General features: G+C 36.6%; 2 protein-coding genes across 3 annotated transcripts; one reads left to right on the plus strand and one right to left on the minus strand.

Annotated features, from left to right (window-relative positions):
* Positions 1-636: 636 nt before the first annotated feature.
* Positions 637-13,774, minus strand: LOC145222988 (cilia- and flagella-associated protein 337-like). The gene is made up of 22 exons (XM_080089267.1): positions 13,436-13,774; positions 12,707-12,801; positions 12,525-12,645; positions 11,766-11,950; positions 11,200-11,329; positions 10,730-10,869; positions 10,241-10,389; positions 9,939-10,106; positions 9,453-9,601; positions 9,124-9,236; positions 8,870-8,990; positions 8,002-8,143; positions 7,431-7,525; positions 6,840-7,014; positions 5,888-6,067; positions 5,320-5,556; positions 4,585-4,711; positions 4,214-4,421; positions 3,109-3,280; positions 2,510-2,734; positions 1,773-1,894; positions 637-973 (listed from the first exon to the last, which is right to left on the minus strand). Exons 1-22 carry the CDS (start codon positions 13,571-13,573, stop codon positions 779-781), a joined length of 3,387 nt encoding a protein of 1,128 aa, XP_079945393.1. The 5' UTR covers positions 13,574-13,774; the 3' UTR covers positions 637-778.
* A 702-nt stretch (positions 13,775-14,476) lies between these two features.
* LOC145224367 (DDRGK domain-containing protein 1-like) lies at positions 14,477-21,263 on the plus strand. Of its 2 annotated transcripts, XM_080090851.1 has the most exons (7): positions 14,477-14,703; positions 14,907-14,984; positions 15,438-15,546; positions 18,120-18,360; positions 19,272-19,433; positions 19,716-19,821; positions 20,639-21,263. In XM_080090851.1, exons 1-7 carry the CDS (start codon positions 14,577-14,579, stop codon positions 20,809-20,811), a joined length of 996 nt encoding a protein of 331 aa, XP_079946977.1. In that variant the 5' UTR covers positions 14,477-14,576; the 3' UTR covers positions 20,812-21,263. The 2 variants fall into 2 exon arrangements, with proteins under 2 accessions (XP_079946977.1, XP_079946978.1); XM_080090852.1 differs by lacking the exons at positions 14,477-14,703; positions 14,907-14,984 and adding an exon at positions 15,196-15,358.
* The last annotated feature ends 13 nt before the right edge of the window (positions 21,264-21,276 follow it).

Genomic DNA, 21,276 nt, shown 5'->3' on the forward strand with positions numbered 1-21,276 from the left:
ATGTCAATTAGGAGGTGCCTTTTTAAACGGAGTAAATCAGTTGTGCGTAGTGTGCTTGCAGCACTTTTGCCGTCAAAATTGGCGCACAGTTTGTCTCAGCGTGCAAGTAAGTTATCAGGACTAAACAGTTGTGTTCTGAAGTGATGGACATACTTTTGCAGTAAGTGGATTAAGGTAAGGCAACTTTATTACTATTTTTTGCTGTATTAGTTGTTACCAAGTAAGTCGCAGCTGTATGGTTGCTGTACTGCAGTATGTGTTGTTATGCAGTAAAGCTATTGAGTCAGAATGTAACCAAAATAGTGTTGGTTGGCACTCGCGCCTTGTTAAGCTAGTAAACGTTTTGCAAAAATCTTCAATGAATGGTTGGTGTTTGGCGATTTGTTGAGTTCAAGAAGGCCACGATTTTTTTATTTTGGAAGAAAGTGACATGGTCGATAGATGAACACATACAGAAATACTTTGAAGTAACCAACGGAAGCACAAAAACAAGAAAATCGTATACGAAATAATGTGAAACAAATTTGTGAAGTTGTAAGTGCAAAAGTCAGAACAAAACTTGAGAAACTTGGTTAAATCGTAACAAAATAAACTTTCTAAAATGACTTTAACCTGTTCAGCTTGGCAAAAAAAGAAATTTAAAATCATAAACAAACGTTAATTAGTTCATCAGCATTTCCAAAGGCATTCTAACTTCACGTTACAAAGCCAAGACGTATTACTTCAAGTTTCATTAAGGCGTTAGGTCAATGAAATCGGAAAAAAAACAACCCATCCATTATGCCCCGACATTTTCACTCAGATTCAGGTTGCTTGCCCGGTGCCTGGTCAGTCCCAGTTGTCTACTGGCCTGCGTGGATGACCCGACCCTACTGCTGACCTTTGACCCGATGGCCGCAGTGCTCGGGGTCGCCTGTGAAGCCAAATTCCCACTGCTTGTCGCAAAAGACTTCAAAATTCCGACGGTTTTGTGCTAAATCAAAACACCTTGTTACTGAAATTTGTTGCGCTAAAGAAGGACGTTGTTGGTTCTGTGGCATGAAGATGAGAAGATACAAAGCCATAAGTTCAAATCCCAAGCAAGAATCTACTAGCACTACGACGACATGTAAACTATCAAAAGTTGTGCGTGGCTGCAAAAAGTTATAACATGCTGGTTTATAGACATTTTCAGCTATATTTATTGTTTAAAAAAACTTGCAAAATAGTTTAGGCCCCTAAAAACGTAAAAGAATGAGGAAAGCATAAACCAGCGTCTAACAACTGCGTCTAAACAGATTTTGTGGGACTAGAAAGAGTATTACCAGCCTTGAAACCATATGCGTCAAAAATTTTGTACGCCTATTGTGCACGATTAAAGCGAAAAAAAAACACAACAGGTACCACAAACGTCACAATATAGATAATGACGTCATAAACAGTTAAGGCTGATTGTCAAGACTGTTCAGTTCAACCTGTGCACCAAGTTACAAATTAATATGGGCCTTTTAGGAGTCATCAGATGGTATATATACATAAACATGTTTCTTTACATCTGTGATTTTAAAACCAAAACAAGCAGGCAAATGGCAGCCGTTGGTGGAAAAAAGATCTGCGATGCGGCCGCCATGACGAAAAGGTTGTGCACCCCTGACATAAACCAACCGAAATTAGGTTACGTGTAAATGCATTGCAGAACGTTTTAGTGTTAGCTTACGCTGCTATCACCAACACAAGTTGTCGATTTCCCAGCTGAAAGTAGATAATTAAAAATAGAAAATATCGCAATGTACCTTTCTGAAGGCATTCTGTGCAGCGCTCTTCAGTTTCTGCGCATGTTCAATTCGAATTTGCGCTTCAAAGTCAAGTAGTTCTTTCGGGAAAAGTGTCTTCTCATCAAAGGCCGCTTTCAAATCTATGGATAATACTCATTTAAATAAAGGCAATTTTCGTTCATGCAAAAGACAAAGAGTTAGTGCAGTGGTACCAAGCGTGAAAGCACATCGCTAAAGGAAGGAATTGCCGCGTTTTTGAACCAAGGTAATATATAAATCCATAACTGGGATCAGCCCTGACGCGCATATGCTGACCAGCGATCACGGCACACACGTATAGAAATTATAGTACGCAAGTCCTATTGAAGCCGTGATAGCGAATCTGCCGGTCACCAAGCATTCGTTATATGGCAAGGCATAGGTTAGAAAAAAATCTATTAAACAATTAAACCAAGATATTTACGTTTTGGGTGTTTCAAATGAAACATTAGTTTGAAATCACATTAGTGACACCAAGATTTTAGACGTGATTAGATGGATCATGGCAAACTTTGACAACAAGTGGGTTAGCAATAGCTCGTTTAGGTTAATTTAAGTAACATTCACATGGTCAGTGGTTGGCTCTTGGTCATGAAAGTACCTACAGCAGACCGCTTGGTCCTTTTTATTTGTTGTTTCAATTGAAATTGTATTGTTGTACCTAATTTATATATATTGTTGTATGTTGTACCTAATTTATATGGTAAACCACTCACTATGTCTGGCTTCTTTCAAACTTATAGGTTCCTCTTGTTGTTCTGTGTTCTGTCCAGGCTTCTTGCGTCCAGTTTTAGCCGACTTCTCGCCGAAATATTTATGCGGGTGAAGCATGAAGTCGGGTTTTCGCATAACTGGCATAACTTCAAGATCCGTGTATCCTAAAATTCCGTAAGGGCCAACGGCTGATTCTTCTATGTAGTCCTTGTAGCCCGGTACAGTACCTGTTAGGTCAAAAACTTCGTTTGTTCGAGTATTTGTGTAGAAAGGCGTTGATTCCTGGCTGCAGACAGAGTACATTGTTTCGACCTCTAAGTTCTAATAAGTGCAGCTGGCGACAAGACATTGATCGTGCAGGCTTATACAGCCAGATATCATATGGTCAATGCTTATATGGTAGGTTTTTTTTCTGACTTTGATGCAGTCATGTAATGGATCAAGAAAGATTGCCACACATCAGCTTAAAATATGAATTCCTTTGGATAAAGAACGGATTTTGACAACAATCTGACAGCGAGCTTGTTGCGTAGAACAAAACATACGTTAGATATGCAGCTATTGTTATGTCCTTATTCAAATAGAAAAAAAAAACTCTAACCTGGTTGCTTTCGCTCCCTTTTCTGCATCCTGCCTTCTTGGTAAGCTTTTCCCAGCACCGTTTGTCTCCAAGTGTTTGCGCGAAATTCAGGATCAAATTCAACGGGAAGGGGAATCTGCTCAGGAGCTGTACTGGCTCGTGACTCCAATTCAATCTCATTGATGTCGAAATCCTAACACAGATAAAAAGATTTCAATGATTAAAGATTCAGTGGACGACCGACCAACAAGAACCAAGCGTATTTGTCTGCTTGTCTGCTTGTCTGCTTGTCTGCTTGTCTGCTTGTCTGCTTGTCTGCTTGTCTGCTTGTCTGCTTGTCTGCTTATCTTGTCTGTAATTTTTATCTTGGTGGGCGGGCAACGCCTAACTGCAATTATGCTCAAAATTCGTCCGCCTTTGAGCTGCCTGTTTTATTGCAAATCCGTTGAATCATCTTTTGTTGTTGGATTATTTCGATTGAGGCAGTTGGTGACTTTACTTTAGTTTCACATTGCTTCCACTGGATTGAAACAATGCCGCTACAGCTTTTTGCTCAGAGTAACACGACAGAAACAGGATTAAAACCCACAACCTTGTGATCTAACGTGGTTGTGCTAATTCACATCTTGACATCTTGGCGGTGAATTCGAATTACAAACGGATTTCTCAAAAATGATAACAATAGCAATTGTTGAAACGTTTAGAGCAGGGGTGTCCAAACTGCGACCCCCGACGGCATTTTAAGTGGCCCGCGGCTGTTTTTTTTAATTGTGTTGCGTATGGCCTGCCATAGTTTGGAACTTTGGATTAAGTTTTTGGGTTTTGGCGACGCTACATCACGCAAAAGCTTTCCATGGAACTTCATTTACCGGTAAAATGGAAGGTGCTGACTCAACAAAATCACAAAATTTCCTTAAATCCCGTAAATTTGTGTCTTAATTCTGAAAAAACGTTGACCCGCGGGCGTCTTTACCTGGTAAAATTTGGCCCCCGTTAAAAAAAGTTTGGACACCCCTGGTTTAGAGTAAACCGCATTTTCCATACACACGTTTTCTTGTAGTCACATAATGATCACAAAAATACATTTTACATCGACAATAAAAAAAAAGTCGCAACAAATTCAAACCTTGAAAAGAGATTCGTCTCCAATTTGCGTCTCATTGTCTTCATCTTCTTCATCAATCTTCCCAATGGCATCAATTGCATCTAGCTTCCAGTGTTCCTCCTGCCCGAACTCTCCCACCCTGTTACCCCTGATGTCCCACAATGCAACACTGCAATCTGATGACGCACTGATTATGAAAAGTCGGCTGTTTCGGGTGCAGATACAGACGCTGTAACGAAAGGTAGATTTCAAGAAATTTCTTAGCAAAATCTAGCCTGTGGTGGGATTCGAACCCACGACAGGAGTCTGGTCTGCATAGACGCTTCAGGGCTAATCCCAGTTATGAATTTATGTTCATCTTAACTCATGCTTAACTGTGTATAATTTTTCACCTGTTAATCCCATCTGTATGTCCTTGCCAGCTAGCCAGTACAGGCGGTGGAGATAAAATCGTTTCAGAAGGTTCTACTAGGAGGTATTCGCTTATATCCCAAATCTTCATTGCACCATCGCTATCAGCTGTGATAAAGATGTGGCCCCATAATATATAAGGCATAACATATCTATTTTATAGTCCAACGAGAAACACAACAGCAAAAACAGACGTAAAAAGCGACATGATTTATTGTCTAGGCGTTTCGGCAAATGCTAATGGCATCATCAGTGTTATAAGGCTACACCAGTCAGAACCGTTTATATACACTTCAGTCACATAAAACGATTGTTTAAGATATCGATTTGAGATGTAAAGCTACAAAAAAATTCCAGACTTTAGGCAGTAACCTACGATTTTTTCATTGTTAAGTATTATAGTCAAGGGTGTAACTTAGCCGCATTTTATTTTACTTCGACAGATGATTTTAAACTGCAAAAGCAGCACAAAATGTTCCGCAAAGGCATTTTCCCCTGCTTGATAATTATTTGTTAACTGTCTTGTTTTTTTTATGCCAACCCACTACAACAAAACTAAAAAAGATTCATACGTGCGTATGACTTTGACTATATGTTGAAACTGATCCTTAATCGCTAATATGTGGTGTACAATTGAGTACAAAGGATAAAAAATGACAATACTCGTTGCAGAGTACTCGAGTAACGACTCAGATTATTCTTATTCATACTCTTACCAGTAACAAGGTATTGGTCATCTGGGTCATTAGTAGCGATAACATTTCCTGCATGAGGGTGAGCAACAAACTCAGCGAGGAGGGTCGAACGGGTGGTTCCCCAAAATCTCACCCAACCCCCGCCCCCACACGATACCAGGTCGGCCCCAAGAAACGGGGACCCCGGTGTTGCCATGCTAATGCGTTGTTTGAGAAACAGCAGACGTGAAATGACGAAACTGAATTCCAATTCACTGGCTGTTAAACATAAAAATGTTAAGATTAATTTTAAAAAATATTTTTTTTTATTTTTGATATTACAATACTTATGACGTCACTACAACTTTAGTAGTTTGACGTCATAAATATGAAAATTTCAAACCGACTGAATCTAAAATTGAAAATAAATTCTCGTGACGTAAAAAAATTAAACGCACTATGACGTCATCGAAATTTCCACAAATAACGTGTGATGACGTAAAAAATGTGACGTAACATGTCCAAATTCATTTTTTAGTGCAAGTCCAGTTGTTAATTTTTCCTTAAAACTACTAAGGATCTAGTTGATATTATCATTACATTAGATCACCTTGGCTGTCTGACGTCATCGGTCTTAACATCAATGAGCTCGATTCGTCTTTAGGTAGAGAAGCGGTCGAAGCCATTGTGTTTGGTCTTCTCACTAACTGCTGGCGAGATCTTTGCTGCAACTTTTTCGAAACGAACTCGGAATTCGTATTCCAAATCACAATCTCACCGTCGTAGCTCCCTAAACCACAATTGTTGTATTGAACTGATATTGTTTAGGTGTCTGGGTATGCACACAAGCTCCCTGAGTACACTGTGGACCACTGTGATCAACATCAAATGTGCACGCTGTGGCCACACACCAGTTTATTTGTAGCATGAATTTTTATGTGTCTAGACATACACACAACTGATTTGAGCAACATTTAATGGGTAGATTTTTCTGTGCTCAGATATTGACCAAGCGTCGTGCACTTATGTAGGCCTACCATATTTCCATCCCCCAAAAGGAGTACACATTGTTGAAAAGAACACATGCAATAGGGAGCCCCCCAAAAATAAAAGCGTCAGAAGTAAGACGGTATACTATAGTTTGGATAAAGTTTAACGTTTATCACAACACCAAAATAAGCTTGTATTTTCAAACAATGTGAAACACACCTGTGTACTTTAAAAAAAATAATCTGAAGATGTATATTTGGCTGTTTTCAAAGTCATAACTGTCACATATGTATTTAGTAAATCAGAAATTATTTTAAAAGGAGGACATTTGGGTATTTTTTCTTGTCTTCGAAGGACAATATATATAGTTTTTGGTAAAAAGGAGGGCATATCCTCCAAAAAGAGGTAGGCCTAACTTATGCAACATGTTTGAAACAGTGTTTTTCGACACAGACCAAAAGCTTTCTTCAGAAACTTAATTTGTTGCGACTGCAGATGAAGACTGCTACAGAAGGCATACTATAGGGATTCTATAGCAGAGCACTTAAAATTCGGGCTAAAGCATGTTTCACCTGTTGCAAGTAGTGAAGGTGGGAGATATGCTGCACTGAGTATATCATCCTGATGTTCTTTGCCTCCTTTCCAGTCAGCGGGCTCAACGTGATATTGAGTGAGCGCGTTTTGTCGAAACACGGCAACGAATTTGTCCCAACCAATTGTCACTATCGAACGTTTCAACATAACGATCTAAATATCAAAAAAAATAGTCTTAATGATTTTTAGTTGCATGTTAAATATCTTAGTCTTGGAAACTTTTCTTTTGCAAAACCGACTGAAATACTGAAATAACTGATCTAATTCTTGCATATATCCTGTTCAAAATGTGACAAACGCGTCAGGTACAGCACAAGAGAGTTTATTTTAAATCTTACATTTTCGTCCCTACGCCTAGCTATTACCAATGAACAGATCACGTATATTTTAAAATCAAGCGACTTCCTATTTCTATTTGAATAAGTAACTGAGGCGGCCATTGCAGGCAAAACAGGGTATAACTGATTCTGCCTTTATTTGGACTGTTGGATTCAAACTTTAGTTGTTGTTTTTCATGGTATTTTATATACCTCAACAAGCTCTATCAAATGTTATCAGTGATTATTTACTTGTGATATATCGGCAGGTTGTCCGTTGGCAACGTTCAAATTGTGATGACAATGTCCGTTGAAATCCCATACTTTGATTGTTCCATCCGCGCTTCCTACAAAATCAATCACACAATTTAAGGATTTGTTTTCACATATTTTATGCTTAATCATTTGAGTTAAGTTAATTTGCTTGATAAAGAAAACAAAGCAGTTACATAAGAAAAAGTCCGAAATAGCTGCACAACGTTAAAACGTTATCAAGCGCAAAATAGTGGGCGCAATTTGGTAGATAATAGCTAAACGCGCTGCACCGTATTTATAGCGATTATGAAGGAGCACTTCCAAGGGCTTTTTGTTGCAATCCATGTATTCGTAAGTGGGTCCGAGATTTTTAGGTTCGAGCTAAAGTTGAAATAAATGAGCTTGATTCGGCATGACTTTACATTCAACTTCATTTGTGCTGCAAATTCACCAACTTTCACACCTAGTTCAGGCTTTGCTGAGAAAAAAAACGAGTACTTTCGGGTTCAGGCCTCAACTTAGGACCCGCTTACACTTTTATCTACATGTATATTATCGCTTGACATACCAGTAAAGAGTCGCGTTTTGCTGTGATCCAACTCCAAAGTGGTGATCTCAGCGGTTTTGTGACAATCCGTGAACTGTTTTACTTTCTGCCCATTGTCGATCATCCAAACTGTCACTGTGCCAGCTTGACATGCGCTTATCACCTGACAAAATGAAAGATAAATATACGTAAAGTCTTATCAGCTAAGATAAATATATTCATACTGGGATCAGCCCTGAAGCGTCGATGTAGACCAGCGATCACGACATACGCATCGATAAATTATAGTACGCTAGGCCTTTCAAAGGCGTAATACCGAATCAGCCGGTCTCCCAAGCATTCACCACCATTTGGCAAGGCTCAGGCCAGAAATCTACAGTGGGAGTCGAACCCACGCCTGCGGTGGGATTCGAACCCACGACTGTAATCTTTCTGGGACTCGCGTTTTACTAACTGGGCTTGCAAGATTAATTTTTTAGATAAATTTGGATTTCAAAAATATTCGGATTGCGGGAGGGTTTGGGTTCTAATACAGTGCGATAACAGAGTATAAGTAGTGGCTTGTTTATCCTTGGTGGGCGGGCAACGCCTGAATGCATTATGCTAACAATGAGTCCGCAGTCGAGCTGCCTGTTTTATTTCAAAGTCCGTCACTTTTAATTCGATTTTTTCGACTTAAGCAGTTGGTGACTTCAATTTAGTTCAACCCATCAGGAACCGCTGAGTTGGAGCAATGCCGCTTAAGTTTCTCGCTCAGGGAAACACAAGCGACCGAGACAGGATTAGAAACCCACAAGCTTGCGAACACAAGGCGGTTGCACCAAGTACTTGGCCATTATAGCATGCGACAGTGAAACAAGTAAAGTTGACTACGCAAGCAAACATTTACCTGGTTATAGAGACTGTTGAATATAGCACAAGTAACAGGCCTTTCGTGACTCATAACTCGATCGTGAGCTTCAACTTTCATTTCAAGCATTGTCAATTGGTAGTTGAACGTCACAAACAACCTGCACATAACAAATGTAAAGCAAAACTTTTCAATCTTTCTTTAATCAAGAAAAAAACATGTTGTTTATGCAGTAATCCTAACTCCATTTCCAAGCGTCTGTGTTGTTATCAGTCCAGTATTTCGTTACCAACCTGTTGCGGATGTCATCAAAATAGAGACGCGTAAAAACTTCTGGTCCTTTGGGAAACATTCCAGCTAAACGTTGTAGACAGATTTGCTGCTGAATATCCCAAATGCGAAGGACCTAAGTAAAAAAAAAATGTTGTTAAGTGTATTTTCTTCATAGAACTGTTTCCATTTAACCCCTTTTAACGTCTTAACGTTACAAAACTTGGGATTCCCTTTTTCAATAATTAGGAACTTTTCCGAAAACTGGTGATACATGTGTATATAAACACAAAAAAGTTATTACTTTCTATCTTAATTAAAACATTACACTATAACTTGTTTCTTTCTTTACCTTGTCTTTTGAGAAACTGAGAAGTTGTGACTTATTGTTGTTGACAATAACTTGAACGACTGCTGCCATATGACCCGTCAAAATTCCAACTGGTTTTGAAATCACGTAAGGGTTCCACAGGCAAACTTGGTTGTTCACACTTCCAGTTGCTAGAAAAACAATTATTTCTGGTTAATAATTGTAAACAAACTATACTTTGACATGACTTTTTTTTGTTTTATTAAAGTTGGTAAGCATTTGTTACCACATACAGATAAAAATAGATTTTTTTGTTTTGTTTCATTGTTGTCTTTGCCTGGTAGAGTAACAACTGGTAACTAACTATTATTGTCCTTTCTAACTAGAGCACAGTTATAAATGATCAAGTATGCGAAACATTACCATACATAACCAATTTGTATTTTGGCCCATTGTTTAGTGATATAAAAATCGCAGCTGTAAAACGTTTTCTTAACAAATCTTTTTATGTGTTGAAAACTAGCTTACCAATAAGATTCATTGGCTGGTGATAGTCGAATGAGTGAACACCGTGGTAATACTTGAAAGAAGTTGTTCTCATAACAGTGCTGGCTTTCTCAATAAACCCAACAATCACGGAGTTATTATTCCCCGTTGAACAGCTGATGAAACATTCCAAGTGTTCCACATACTTAACTACAATACAAAAAATGACAAAGTATCATCAATTTCTCTTCTACACTGTGAATAACAAACCCAGCTATTATTGCATGTTAAATTTAGACATAAACTGGTGAAATTTTGTGAAAAACTGTAAAATCAAATTCAACCTTGTCTAACCCATCCAGAATGTGCGGAGTAATAGACGACTCGGCAGTTCGTGTGTTTTGAATTTTCTTTTAGTAGCTCTTTCATTCTGACATGGACAGTTGTGTTGTTATTGCTGTTGCCTTGTTTACTATCAGCTGCTTGAGAAGGTCTAAAAACGTGCTTATAGTTTTAATAACTGAAACATTAAAAACAGTACTACTACTACGAAGCTGACATGTGCAGCCTACAAGGTAGGCAACGGTGCTTGTGTCCGACTTTCGACAGATTCTCCGCTGAACATGTGTAGCTCTGTTGGTAGAGCGTGAGTCCTGGAAAGACTCCTGTCATGGGTTCGAATCCCACCGCAGGCTAGATTTTTCTAGCCTATGCCTCGCCATATGGTGAATGCTTGGTGACCAGCTAATTCAGTATAATGCCTTAAATAGGATTGGTGTACTATGATAAACAGTTACAAGCCTTGAATGCAGAAACATTTAAACAAAACTTACCTATCGAAGAGTGCAATTTGTGCAGAGGAAAAACAAAGGGCAAAAACGTTGCCCATGACATCTCCGAACACTAAGATCGACTCATTTGAGTTTTCAGAGTTTGTCCAATAATCCATACAGAGCGGTGTTCCTTTCAAACCCTGGAAACAAACAATTTTGTGTTTTTTTACAGTAGTCCTGTTATTAATTGAGATAGATCAAAAACACTTGGTATTAAGCAAATGAACTATATAGGCCTGGTGCAAGCTTAAGCAATAAAATTATATGGAATACTTGACCAACATATAATATTGTCAACCCAAAGTCAGGCAAAAGAATATTTCAACATCAAGAACTTATCTAGCATTGCATTATGTATGTGATCTCACAAATGCACAAAAACACTTTTTGAGATTTGACGCCTTATTGGTTTGTTTAAATTGCAATAAATTTGCTGCACAAAAAGCATCAACAGTCTTACTGTATTTTACCTGGAGTTTATACTGACAGTTAAAGTCGACTTTGGAACTGAGGTCATAAAATGCAATTTCTTTGCTTGTGAAAGCCACTGCAATCTTGTTGACATTTGGAAGCAGAACAAAATCTGTCACCCATAAATCCCTACAAAAACATGTTATACATTGTACTAAATAACTTGGTATAAACAAGTATATATTGTATGTGCTTGGTTTAACTCAGGCACCAATTCGGTTGTACGGATGAATCCAAAATAATCACATATATTGTTTAATTGCATGGGGATCCTAAATATGTTGTGACTTGTTTACAAAATCGGCAGGTTATCCCTATAATATAATAAATTGCATAAAGAGCATGCCACTTTTGTCATAATTCCCAGATTTTTTTTGCATTTATTTAAAATCATATTTCAAAAAATATGTGCTACAGGTAATACAGTATTATGGACAAAACAAATCTTAAATACTCTGTGAAGTTACAAATTCTTGCATTTTCGCACTAATAATTATTAGATTATAATCTGACACTTGCATTTAAAATAGAAAGATTTTAGCTTAAATGATTTCCAAAACATTACCTTGGTTTTACAGACTCTGTGGAGATTTTGATCGACCTCTGTAGCTTCATGTACTGGTCCCAGAAAACAATACAACCTTCTTTGCTGATGCTCAGGTACTTATTGGTGGCTTTAATCAATTCAATTCTCTGTATAGTATCCTTATGTGGACTTGTTATTACTCTGATTTCTTTCCACTGTGGCACCTGGGACATTAACAATAATAATCAAATATATGAAAGAGTGGAGCAGAAAGTTGTAATATATATGGAGATAAGTATATATAGGACATATTACCAAAATCATGGTATGCCAGGCCTATTGAAGGTGTTGAACAAAAATATGGCCTGCGGTGGGATTCAAACCCACAACAGTAGCCTTTTAAGGACTCACACTCCACCAACTCAGCTACACAGGCTCAGTGGAAAACCCGCCGAAAGTTGAATTCGGTTTAACGCCTTCAATAAGCCTGGCATTTATATATGAGTGTGCCATGATCGCTGGTCTACAACAACGTTTCAGGGCTGATCCTAGCTATGCATCTATGTCTTAAGCGTACACATTACATTTTATCAAATTTTATTGTAGTTTAATCCACTATTAAAAAAACTAAAACATAGGACATGAAAAGGTGATTCATATTGTTCAAAATTCAGTTTTTTAGGAATGTTCTACTTACTAAATTTTGAATTCCAACTGCTGCTTATCATTTGTTGATAAAAATGTACACATTTCTATGTATCCATTGCACATGTACTGTAGATAATGATTTTATCATACCTGAGTAGTCTTTACTTTTTCATCTTTTTCATAAAACTCGAGCAGCATAAACTGCACAAACATATCCCAGTCTACAATTCCCTCTTTTGTGATGTCGATTTTATCAAAGAGTTCAGTGTATCTAAAAAATATGAAGGGTATGAGTTAAAAAGGTCCAATATTTACAAAATTATATCCCTTACTCTTCTTTAGAGCCTTTCTTCACTAAATCAGATAATCGATCACCAAATTGGTTTCTCGTTAATCTTCGTTGTTGTCCGTGGTAATCATCGTCTGGCTGTAAACATGTATCATAATATAGTGTAGGACATTTGTTCAAATTAAAGTTTTATACATCAAAAGACCAATACTAATGTTTTTACCTCATGTAAAAAGTGTGCTGTCCTAACAAAAATGAACCAATTCAACAAACACTCACAAAAAACTGATTTACATTACCCCACAAGTTTGAAAATCAATTAGTTCTGAAGTCAATTACAGCAGAATAAAACTTCTCAAAATCTTTTTAATTTTAGCATGCCAGGCCCATTAAACACTTTAATTGAACCAAACTAATGGTCAATATTTCTTTAAAAACACACCAATTGGGCTGTTTTGATCACACTATATGGACACATTTTTAGTTTATTAAAGTTGATCCAATGACAAATTAGTTTAGCTAAAAATTGAACCCTCAAATACGCCTTTCAGATGAAGGGGTTTAATCGCATATTTTGTTTAATTGCACAGTCATCTTAAATTCCAATTGCAGCCATTTGTTACACGACATCTGGTTAATTGCATAAAAAGCTTGGTTATGCAATTATCTGGATACATCTGTATATTTGAACCAGAAACCATATAACCAAAATAAAACGGATTTGTCTGTATTTAAAAAAATTAAAAACACGACCAAAAAAAAAAACACATACCATAAAAGCTTCCATCAACTCTTCAAGGTCTTTGAGGGTAAGTCTCGTTTCCAAACGGTCACTGCTAATACTTATGAGCTTGCTTTGTTGGCTTCTGGTACTTGAAGAATCAATTGATTGTAGTTTCTTAGAAGCCATGGTGTATGCAATTTCAGCTGCGCACAGCAAACCACTTGTGTATAAACTTGAGAGTGTCGACTGTAATTTGCCTTTAACCTACAATTCTAGCTGTTTTTATCGTGCTTTTTAGGACATTATCAATGTTTTTGGCTAAAATATATCGACGTTTGGCGCCAAACCAAAATGAAAGTGTTTCCATGGACGCTGGTCAAGGCGCATTTTATCCTGACAATCACAACTTATTAGTGATACGATGTCTATGTCAACTATAATTATTCGGAATAGACTAAAGAAAACAGTAAACAAATCCATTTTTAGGGAATATAAATGATTGTAGATACTATACATACCGTTATACGAATGTTTTTGGTCAAAAATATGTTTGTAAATCGAGCAAGTTTTACATGCCTTGTAAAACAAGGTATAGGGTAGGCCGGTAGGCTATCGCTAACTTTGTATTTGAAGTGTTTATAGGTATAGCGTTACCGATTTTATAAGGTATCGAAGTAATAATGCAAAATAAAAGCTTGTAGTAAGTGAAACGCATTATTTTAAATATTGTCTACCTTTGCAATTGCCTTGAAAGCGCATCTATTCTTTAGCAGGATACAAAGTGAGGAAAAAGGAGATTTGGAGCTTCCTCTTGATTTCCCAATTAGCGCGGGCGCCATACGTTCTAAGTTTAACAGATGCTTAAAGCGAAGCTTCCAGCAAATCAACATCTAATGCAGCGTATCGTATCAATATAAATGTAGTCGTGCGTCGTGTCATATTATCAAAAAGTCAGACATGTATTCAGAAATATCTTGCTGTACCCAGCATCTTAGGCAAAAAATATAGTTCATTTTAACGTGCTATCAGTATGATACTCAAAAAGAGTTTCATATTAAACTTAGTTGTTTACATTTTTTGTCAACAAAAGTTATGAACACGCTTGTTGTAATTTCAGTTAACTTTCATAATTTTTAAATCACTTGCGATTTTTGCTTAAAGTCATTGGCCCAAAATTAATCACTGTAGAATGGACGAAGGAGAATTTAAATATGACTTTCAAGGTCTTCCAGATAAAAGTTACATGCATTATGTACTCGGATTTTATGCCAGTGTGTTGGTTGTAGCTATAATCGGGATTGGATGGAAACTAAGGGGTAAGCTCGGCATAAATTTATTTTAACGCAATAACCTGACTGTGTCATAAACCCATGTCTTTCCACTTTGATTTTGTGTCAATAAATTGTGTCTTAAATCTTAATACTAAAAGCGTACGTTAAGCAATGGAGATGGTTCGCGTTGTACCTGTTCAAGACCTAACCGTTGCTTATAATGCAAATATATTTGTATTTTCTGACAGGATACAACACAAGGAATCCAAAACTCCATGAAGTCATTGACTTTGCAGAAAAGGAAAACCCCAACATCAAATTTGAAGGTCAAATACCAAAAATGAATGTTTTGTAATAAAACCGCAAGGGAGCGATTAAAACACTTGTATTGTTTTTTTACAGTTTGCAAAAAACATATCATGGACATTGTTATGTTTTAAGTATTTCACAACATTTTTTTAATGTATATTTTGAAAATTGAAAACAACCTGTTTTAGTATGATTTTTATGTGGTTACGCGTAGTTCTAGATTAGGGGAATTTTGTATTCGTTCTTGAAGTAAAAAGTGATTGTTTGTTGTAACACATAAAAATTACCGTTTTGACATAAAAAATGAATCCTATTGCGTACGTTGTAGCTGCGTCTGTTGTCGCTATTCTATTATATTTTGTTACAAGGTCGAAACAGAAGCCAGTCGAAGGTAAAGTTGCGGTCGTTTATGCCGACAAATGACAGCAAAAATCCTTACCTACAAGATATAAATAAATTAATTTCTACAGCTCGAAGGCGACCGGTTCCACGGGAACGTGAAGCTGATGTTCCAGCAGCCCGTGGTGGAGCTAGAAGAAGGGTGGGTGGCGCAGCTCGAATCCAACAAGAAGCTGACAGGTTTGTCTTGTAATGCGACCGATAACACAATAATAGGCCAGTGTGCAGAATATGGCAGTTTCTGGCAAGATCTCAGGCTTACAAGACCACTATGTCTCGCCTGTGCGCATGCATAACCTCATAAGTCCATGTGTAAGATCAATTATACTGGGTACAACGCAAGTAATAAACAGGACCATGTAGTACTTTATGCTAAATTTTCACATGCAGCTGCCATAGTTTACAGCAGGGGTCGGCAACCTTTTAGGCGACGCGTGCCCATTTTCTTGTTATTTCCTTGTGGTAATGGCTTCACGTGTCAACGTTTTTCTAATGTAAATAAGCTTTTAGTCAGGGCTTGGCATAATTGTACTTGAGATATTACTAAACCCTGTCACAATCAGGGTTTTGTTACTAGGTTATTGCAAATTTTGGATCAACGCAAAGGTTTTGGATGTGAAGTGACATAATTGCGTGATTACGTCACATTACTGTCTATGTGTTTAAATTGCTGAAAGTCCACCATTGGCAGCTTTTTGCCACCCATCATTTTTTTCTACCAATAAACACATTGTTTAAATTAGAGAATTTTTTTTGGCCAAAACCAAGTCTTCATTAAAACTGTTAATTCGGGCAAATAAAATTGACAAACTAAAACTCACAATGCGTTAGTTCAGAATGCTGTTTCCTACATCTGAAAGTGTAAGCTTTCAAATATTGTTTAACCATCCCGCCTTTTAGTACTTTAGTGCCTTTTAAGTTTCAACATAAATACCATGGTTAAATTAGAATAGTAGTACTGGGGTAATTTCATGTATACTTCTACTTTTTAAATAAGCTAAAATTTCCATTTGTAAAGCGACTTTAAATTGTATGTCCTAGGCATGTTTGATTGTACAACTTTTATTATGAATGTAATACCTTTTTTAAGCACTTGGTAGTTATTTAAGGCTGTAAAGTAAAATAAAAAAACAATGTCTAGATTTATGTTGAACTTTAAGGAATTTGAAATTTAAAACAAAACTGTATGAAAAATTATTTTACACATCCATGCTATACGTTTGATTTAAAACTTCTCAAAATATTCTTTATAAATGGTAGCTGCAAACATACTTATACTTCAGTTCTGTTGCATGTATGAAAATTAAGTATCACAAACTCTTTTGTTGACAAAATTGACAAAGGTAGTATTTTTTGATTCTCTAAAATTGTCTTGTCTGTTACTAGCAGTGTTAAATTTTTGGCACAAGACTAATAATTTTATACTGCATTTGACTTGGTTTGTGTAAATGACTCAGTTATAACTCAAACACTAAATTGACCCTTGTAGACAATTTAAATATGCAATGTTGCAGTAATTCAGCCAGTGATGATGGAACCGAAAAACAGCAATCAAATCCCAAGCAAGGAGACTGAAATATTTTGACAATGGCCTATGTCACGAACACTGTTTCTGCAATGTTGTTGTAACTGTACTGATACAGATTTTTTTATTGCCCGGGCTGAGAACATGAGAAAGTTATAGGAGAATGGTGTGTTTGTTCTGTGAAGGTTATTTAAATGATAGTCCCAGAATGATTAGTTTTATAGATCGATCTTAGTTTAAAAAGCATTGAGCAAAAAACTATAGGCTCTTTTTAGTTGAATCAAGGCTTAAAAGACAAAAATTTTCACAAAAACATTTAGAGGTAAACTTATTTTTAAAGACTTGTTGTACAAAATAGTTTCTCCACTTTGCGCACATAATAATACAATGTTGATTGGTACTGGTTTGTATTGGTATCAAATTGGTGCAACAAACTTTATGGGTCCCAAGGAATTGAGCAAAGACAGTACATGGTATGATTATGTGAGTGTTTTATGTTGTCTGTATCTTTCTGTTTCAAGAATTTGATTTGTATTTTGTTGGGTTTGTCAAGAAATCTTTTTTTCCACTGTTGTCCAAGAAAATTGCTGCTTTGTGATTTGTTGTGTTTTAAAACTTATTTGGAGTGTGTTTTGGTCGTTCTTTGAGTTGGTAACAATGTAGGATTTTATGAAAGATGGTTGCCATTTGGAATTACAGATGAATTGAGCTCATTTTGTACAGATATATTCCAGTGGCTCCCAACCTTTTTCAACGGATTCCTTCCTTTACAATTCTAAACATTTTTATTCCTCCCTAATATACTACATAGTAGATGCTAAACAATACAAAGATAATTAAAAATTTAGTCTTTTATCAACTTTACAGGTTATATTTCCAGAGCCACATGTCAAAAATTAAATTAAAATTCTCCCAACGTTTTAAAATTCCTCCCCTGTTAGAAACTACTGTTCTTTTTAGATACATACTTAATCCCAAACTGTTGCCTATCATTGCTTGTGAAAATATTAAGAATAAGTACACACAAATGCTCTGCCAAATGTGATCAGTGATTGTCCAAAATTAACTGTCTGTGTGATTTAATAAACTTGACCGTTAGAATTTTAATACTTCAACTTTGAAATAACACATTTAAAGACCCTTTTTTAAGTATTGTAAGTCAATTATCAAAAAAACAAACTGTAAATAACTGTGGTAAAAACTTTAATCAGAATATTTTGTGTTCTAGACATCGGCAACAAGATGCGTATGAAGATTCAGATGAAGAAAGTCTTAGAGAAAATATTCCAGAAGAGTCTTCAGCCAAAATGGGAGCAAAGAAGTTGAAGAAGATGCAGGAAAAGGAAGAGAGAAGAAAGATGAGGGAAGCAATGGAGATTGAGAGACAGGAGAGGAGACAGGCTCAGCAGGAGCGAGACGAGATGGAAAAAGCCGAAGAGGAAAAGAGAAAACAAGAGGAAGAGAAAAAGGTGGGATCAAGTGTAAAATATTTCGTAAACTTTTTTTGTGAATAAATATTGCTCATAAGTAAGCTGCAGTGCACACTGTTTCGACTTACAAGGTCTCATCAGTGCAGCTGGTGAAATGACTTTGGCTGTATGGATGGTGTAGCCATCTAATGATACCCCAGTTTTTTGGAGTAACAGGCAAAAATCCATGTTTTACCAATTCTGTTTGATGCCACAGCTGGGCATAAACAACAGAGGAAACCTCTTCAAAATGGTCAAGCAACTGCTTGTGAACCAAAATGGTGTCAACTTATTGTCACTGTACCAATGTTAATGCATCAAGTCAATAAATGATAAGTAGGCTGCAGACAGTGCACACTGTTTCAACCTATAAGGTCTCGTCAGTGTGGCTGGTGACAAGACCATATTGGCTAGTGAAGGTTTGTCAGCACTCCAGTTTGTTGGGCGTAACAGGCAGAAAATCCATACCTTACCAATTCTGTTTGGTGTCACAGCTGGGCATTAACCACATAGGAAACTTGTTTACAATGGACTAGCCACTGACTGATAACCAAACTGTTGTCCGCTCAGTGTCACAGCATCAATGTTAATGCATCAAACCAGTAAACGATTAGCTGCAGACAGTGCACACTGTTTGCCCTATTATGTCTAATCATTGCAGTTGGTGATGCAAAAAAAGTTCGTATTGGCTAGTGTAACTATCTATAGACACTCCAGTTTGTTGGAAGTAACAGGCTAAAAAGCCATGATGCCACAACTGGGCTTAAACCACAGGGGAAACTGGCTCACAATGGCCAAGCTGCAAACAGTGTTCACTGTTACGTCCGTTAGGGTCCCATCAGTGCAGCTGGTTACAGGACTTGGACAATATTGGCAAGTGGCATTCTCACATTGACCGTCTTTCATTTCAGGCTGAAGAAGAACGAAAAATTCAGGAAGAAAAAGAAAGAAGAGAGCATGAAGAGTACCTCAAGCTGAAGGAGATGTTTTCAGTGGAAGAAGAAGGTCAAGCTGATATAACATCCGAGGAACAATCACAGAACCTGCTTCAGGAGTTTGTCACCTATATCAAGGTATTCGCTTGATTTTGTTCATTTTTATTTTAAATAATGTGTGAAATGAATAAACTATTGCTGCCAGGCACAATGTATCAACAAATTTTTAGCTCTTCCAGCAGTTTTTATTATAATATGCCGATCAGATTTGCGACTACCGCGACCATAGGCAGCATAGTAAAAATGCCTACATAATATACAGATAGAAGATATTATTTGTGAAAAAATAAGATAAATTGTAACGCCCCATTTATATCACCGGTGTAAATGGAATAAAAACATTGTTTTTGTAAATTGTAGGAAAATAAAGTTGTCCTCTTAGAAGATTTGGCCTCACATTTTGGTCTTAGGACACAACAAGCAATTGATAGAGTACAAGAAATGTTAAAGGATGGAATACTAACAGGTACAAGACATGGTCCATGGAAATGTCTAACTGGAAACATAATTTCAGCCCTAATCAAGTATATTTGGCTCCTCTACAATAAAAGCTGCATGCTCTGGCCCAGTGGATCATTACTGGTGTATTTATTGTTATATTGTCCCTAAACAATAACTACATAGCATGTTTGTTTAATTTTGTCTTGACATAGCTGTGTTTATTATAGTACAACAGAACCACATTTTACTGGTTACTAAGTGGGATTCAGCCGGTTCGTATCGGCTCTATAGAACCACCTCGCGAAATTTTATGAGATCAGCACACCGGTTAGCATTATTGGTTACTGTCAATGGACATTTTGTAATAGAACCGGCTGAAATATATTAGTTTTGTGAAAGAACCGGCTGACAAAAGAGTTAAATCCCACCACTGAATAAAAGAATATATATTTCGCTAATGTGGCATCATCAGTTTCTGGAAATCGAAATACAAATCGATATAAAAAGAAAATGTGTTTGTTTAAGCACTCATTTTTATATCAATTTCCAGGAACTGATGATGGCACATAGGCGAAATATATATTCCTTTATTTAAACTGACTGATTCTGTTTTACCAAGGATTTTATCAACCATTGATGTTACTGTGTTATAGTTAAAAAGGCAAACAGTGATCGTCAGTTTAAGCCATGCTGTTAATGGTTTTAATCTATTACTAAAGTTATCATTTTGGTGAACCTATTTTGAGATTTATTACCTCTGACTTTAGCAATAATTAAATTTTACACTAACATGCCAATGGTCTATTGTGGTACATTAATATAAAAAATATTGATTATTTTAGGTGTCATAGATGATAGAGGAAAATTTATTTACATTTCCACTGAAGAATTGAAAGCAGTTGCTGAATTTGTTGAGCAACGAGGCAGAGTTTCCATTACAGAACTGGCCCAAGCAAGCAACTCTCTTATTAACTTAAAGGCAGAACAAACTCTTACACTGTCAAGCACTTCGTGATAAGGTTTCAGACTGTCGGTTTTGTTGTCGTTTTATGTATGGGTGTATTTTTTTTTCTGTTTGTTGGTGGTCAGAACAACGATTTGTTTGTGCACAATTGTTGATGTGATTTCACTATGCACAGGGACTTAAAACATATTAATTTAATACCATTTCTAAAGCAGTTATGAAATAGTCTAAAACAAACAAACAATATTTAAGTGCATACACCCTAAGAAATTTAATCAGTTTCAAGTACAATCCATTCTAAATGTATTTTAGTGGATTTTATGGGAAGGGTATATTAACTTGGTGTAGTCCATTGTATAAGATTTTAAATTATGCTGTTAAGTTTCTTGTTCCAAAAAAACAGACATACAGTCAAAATTTGTTTTTCAAAAATCTACATCACGGCATACAACAGTTCCCAAAAACAAACCATTTGGGTCTAATAAATTGTGTATTGTTCCATATGATTTGTTTATC

Source organism: Phallusia mammillata, chromosome 4 (assembly GCF_965637545.1).
Source record: "Phallusia mammillata chromosome 4, kaPhaMamm4.hap1.1, whole genome shotgun sequence".
NCBI lineage: Eukaryota > Metazoa > Chordata > Ascidiacea > Phlebobranchia > Ascidiidae > Phallusia > Phallusia mammillata.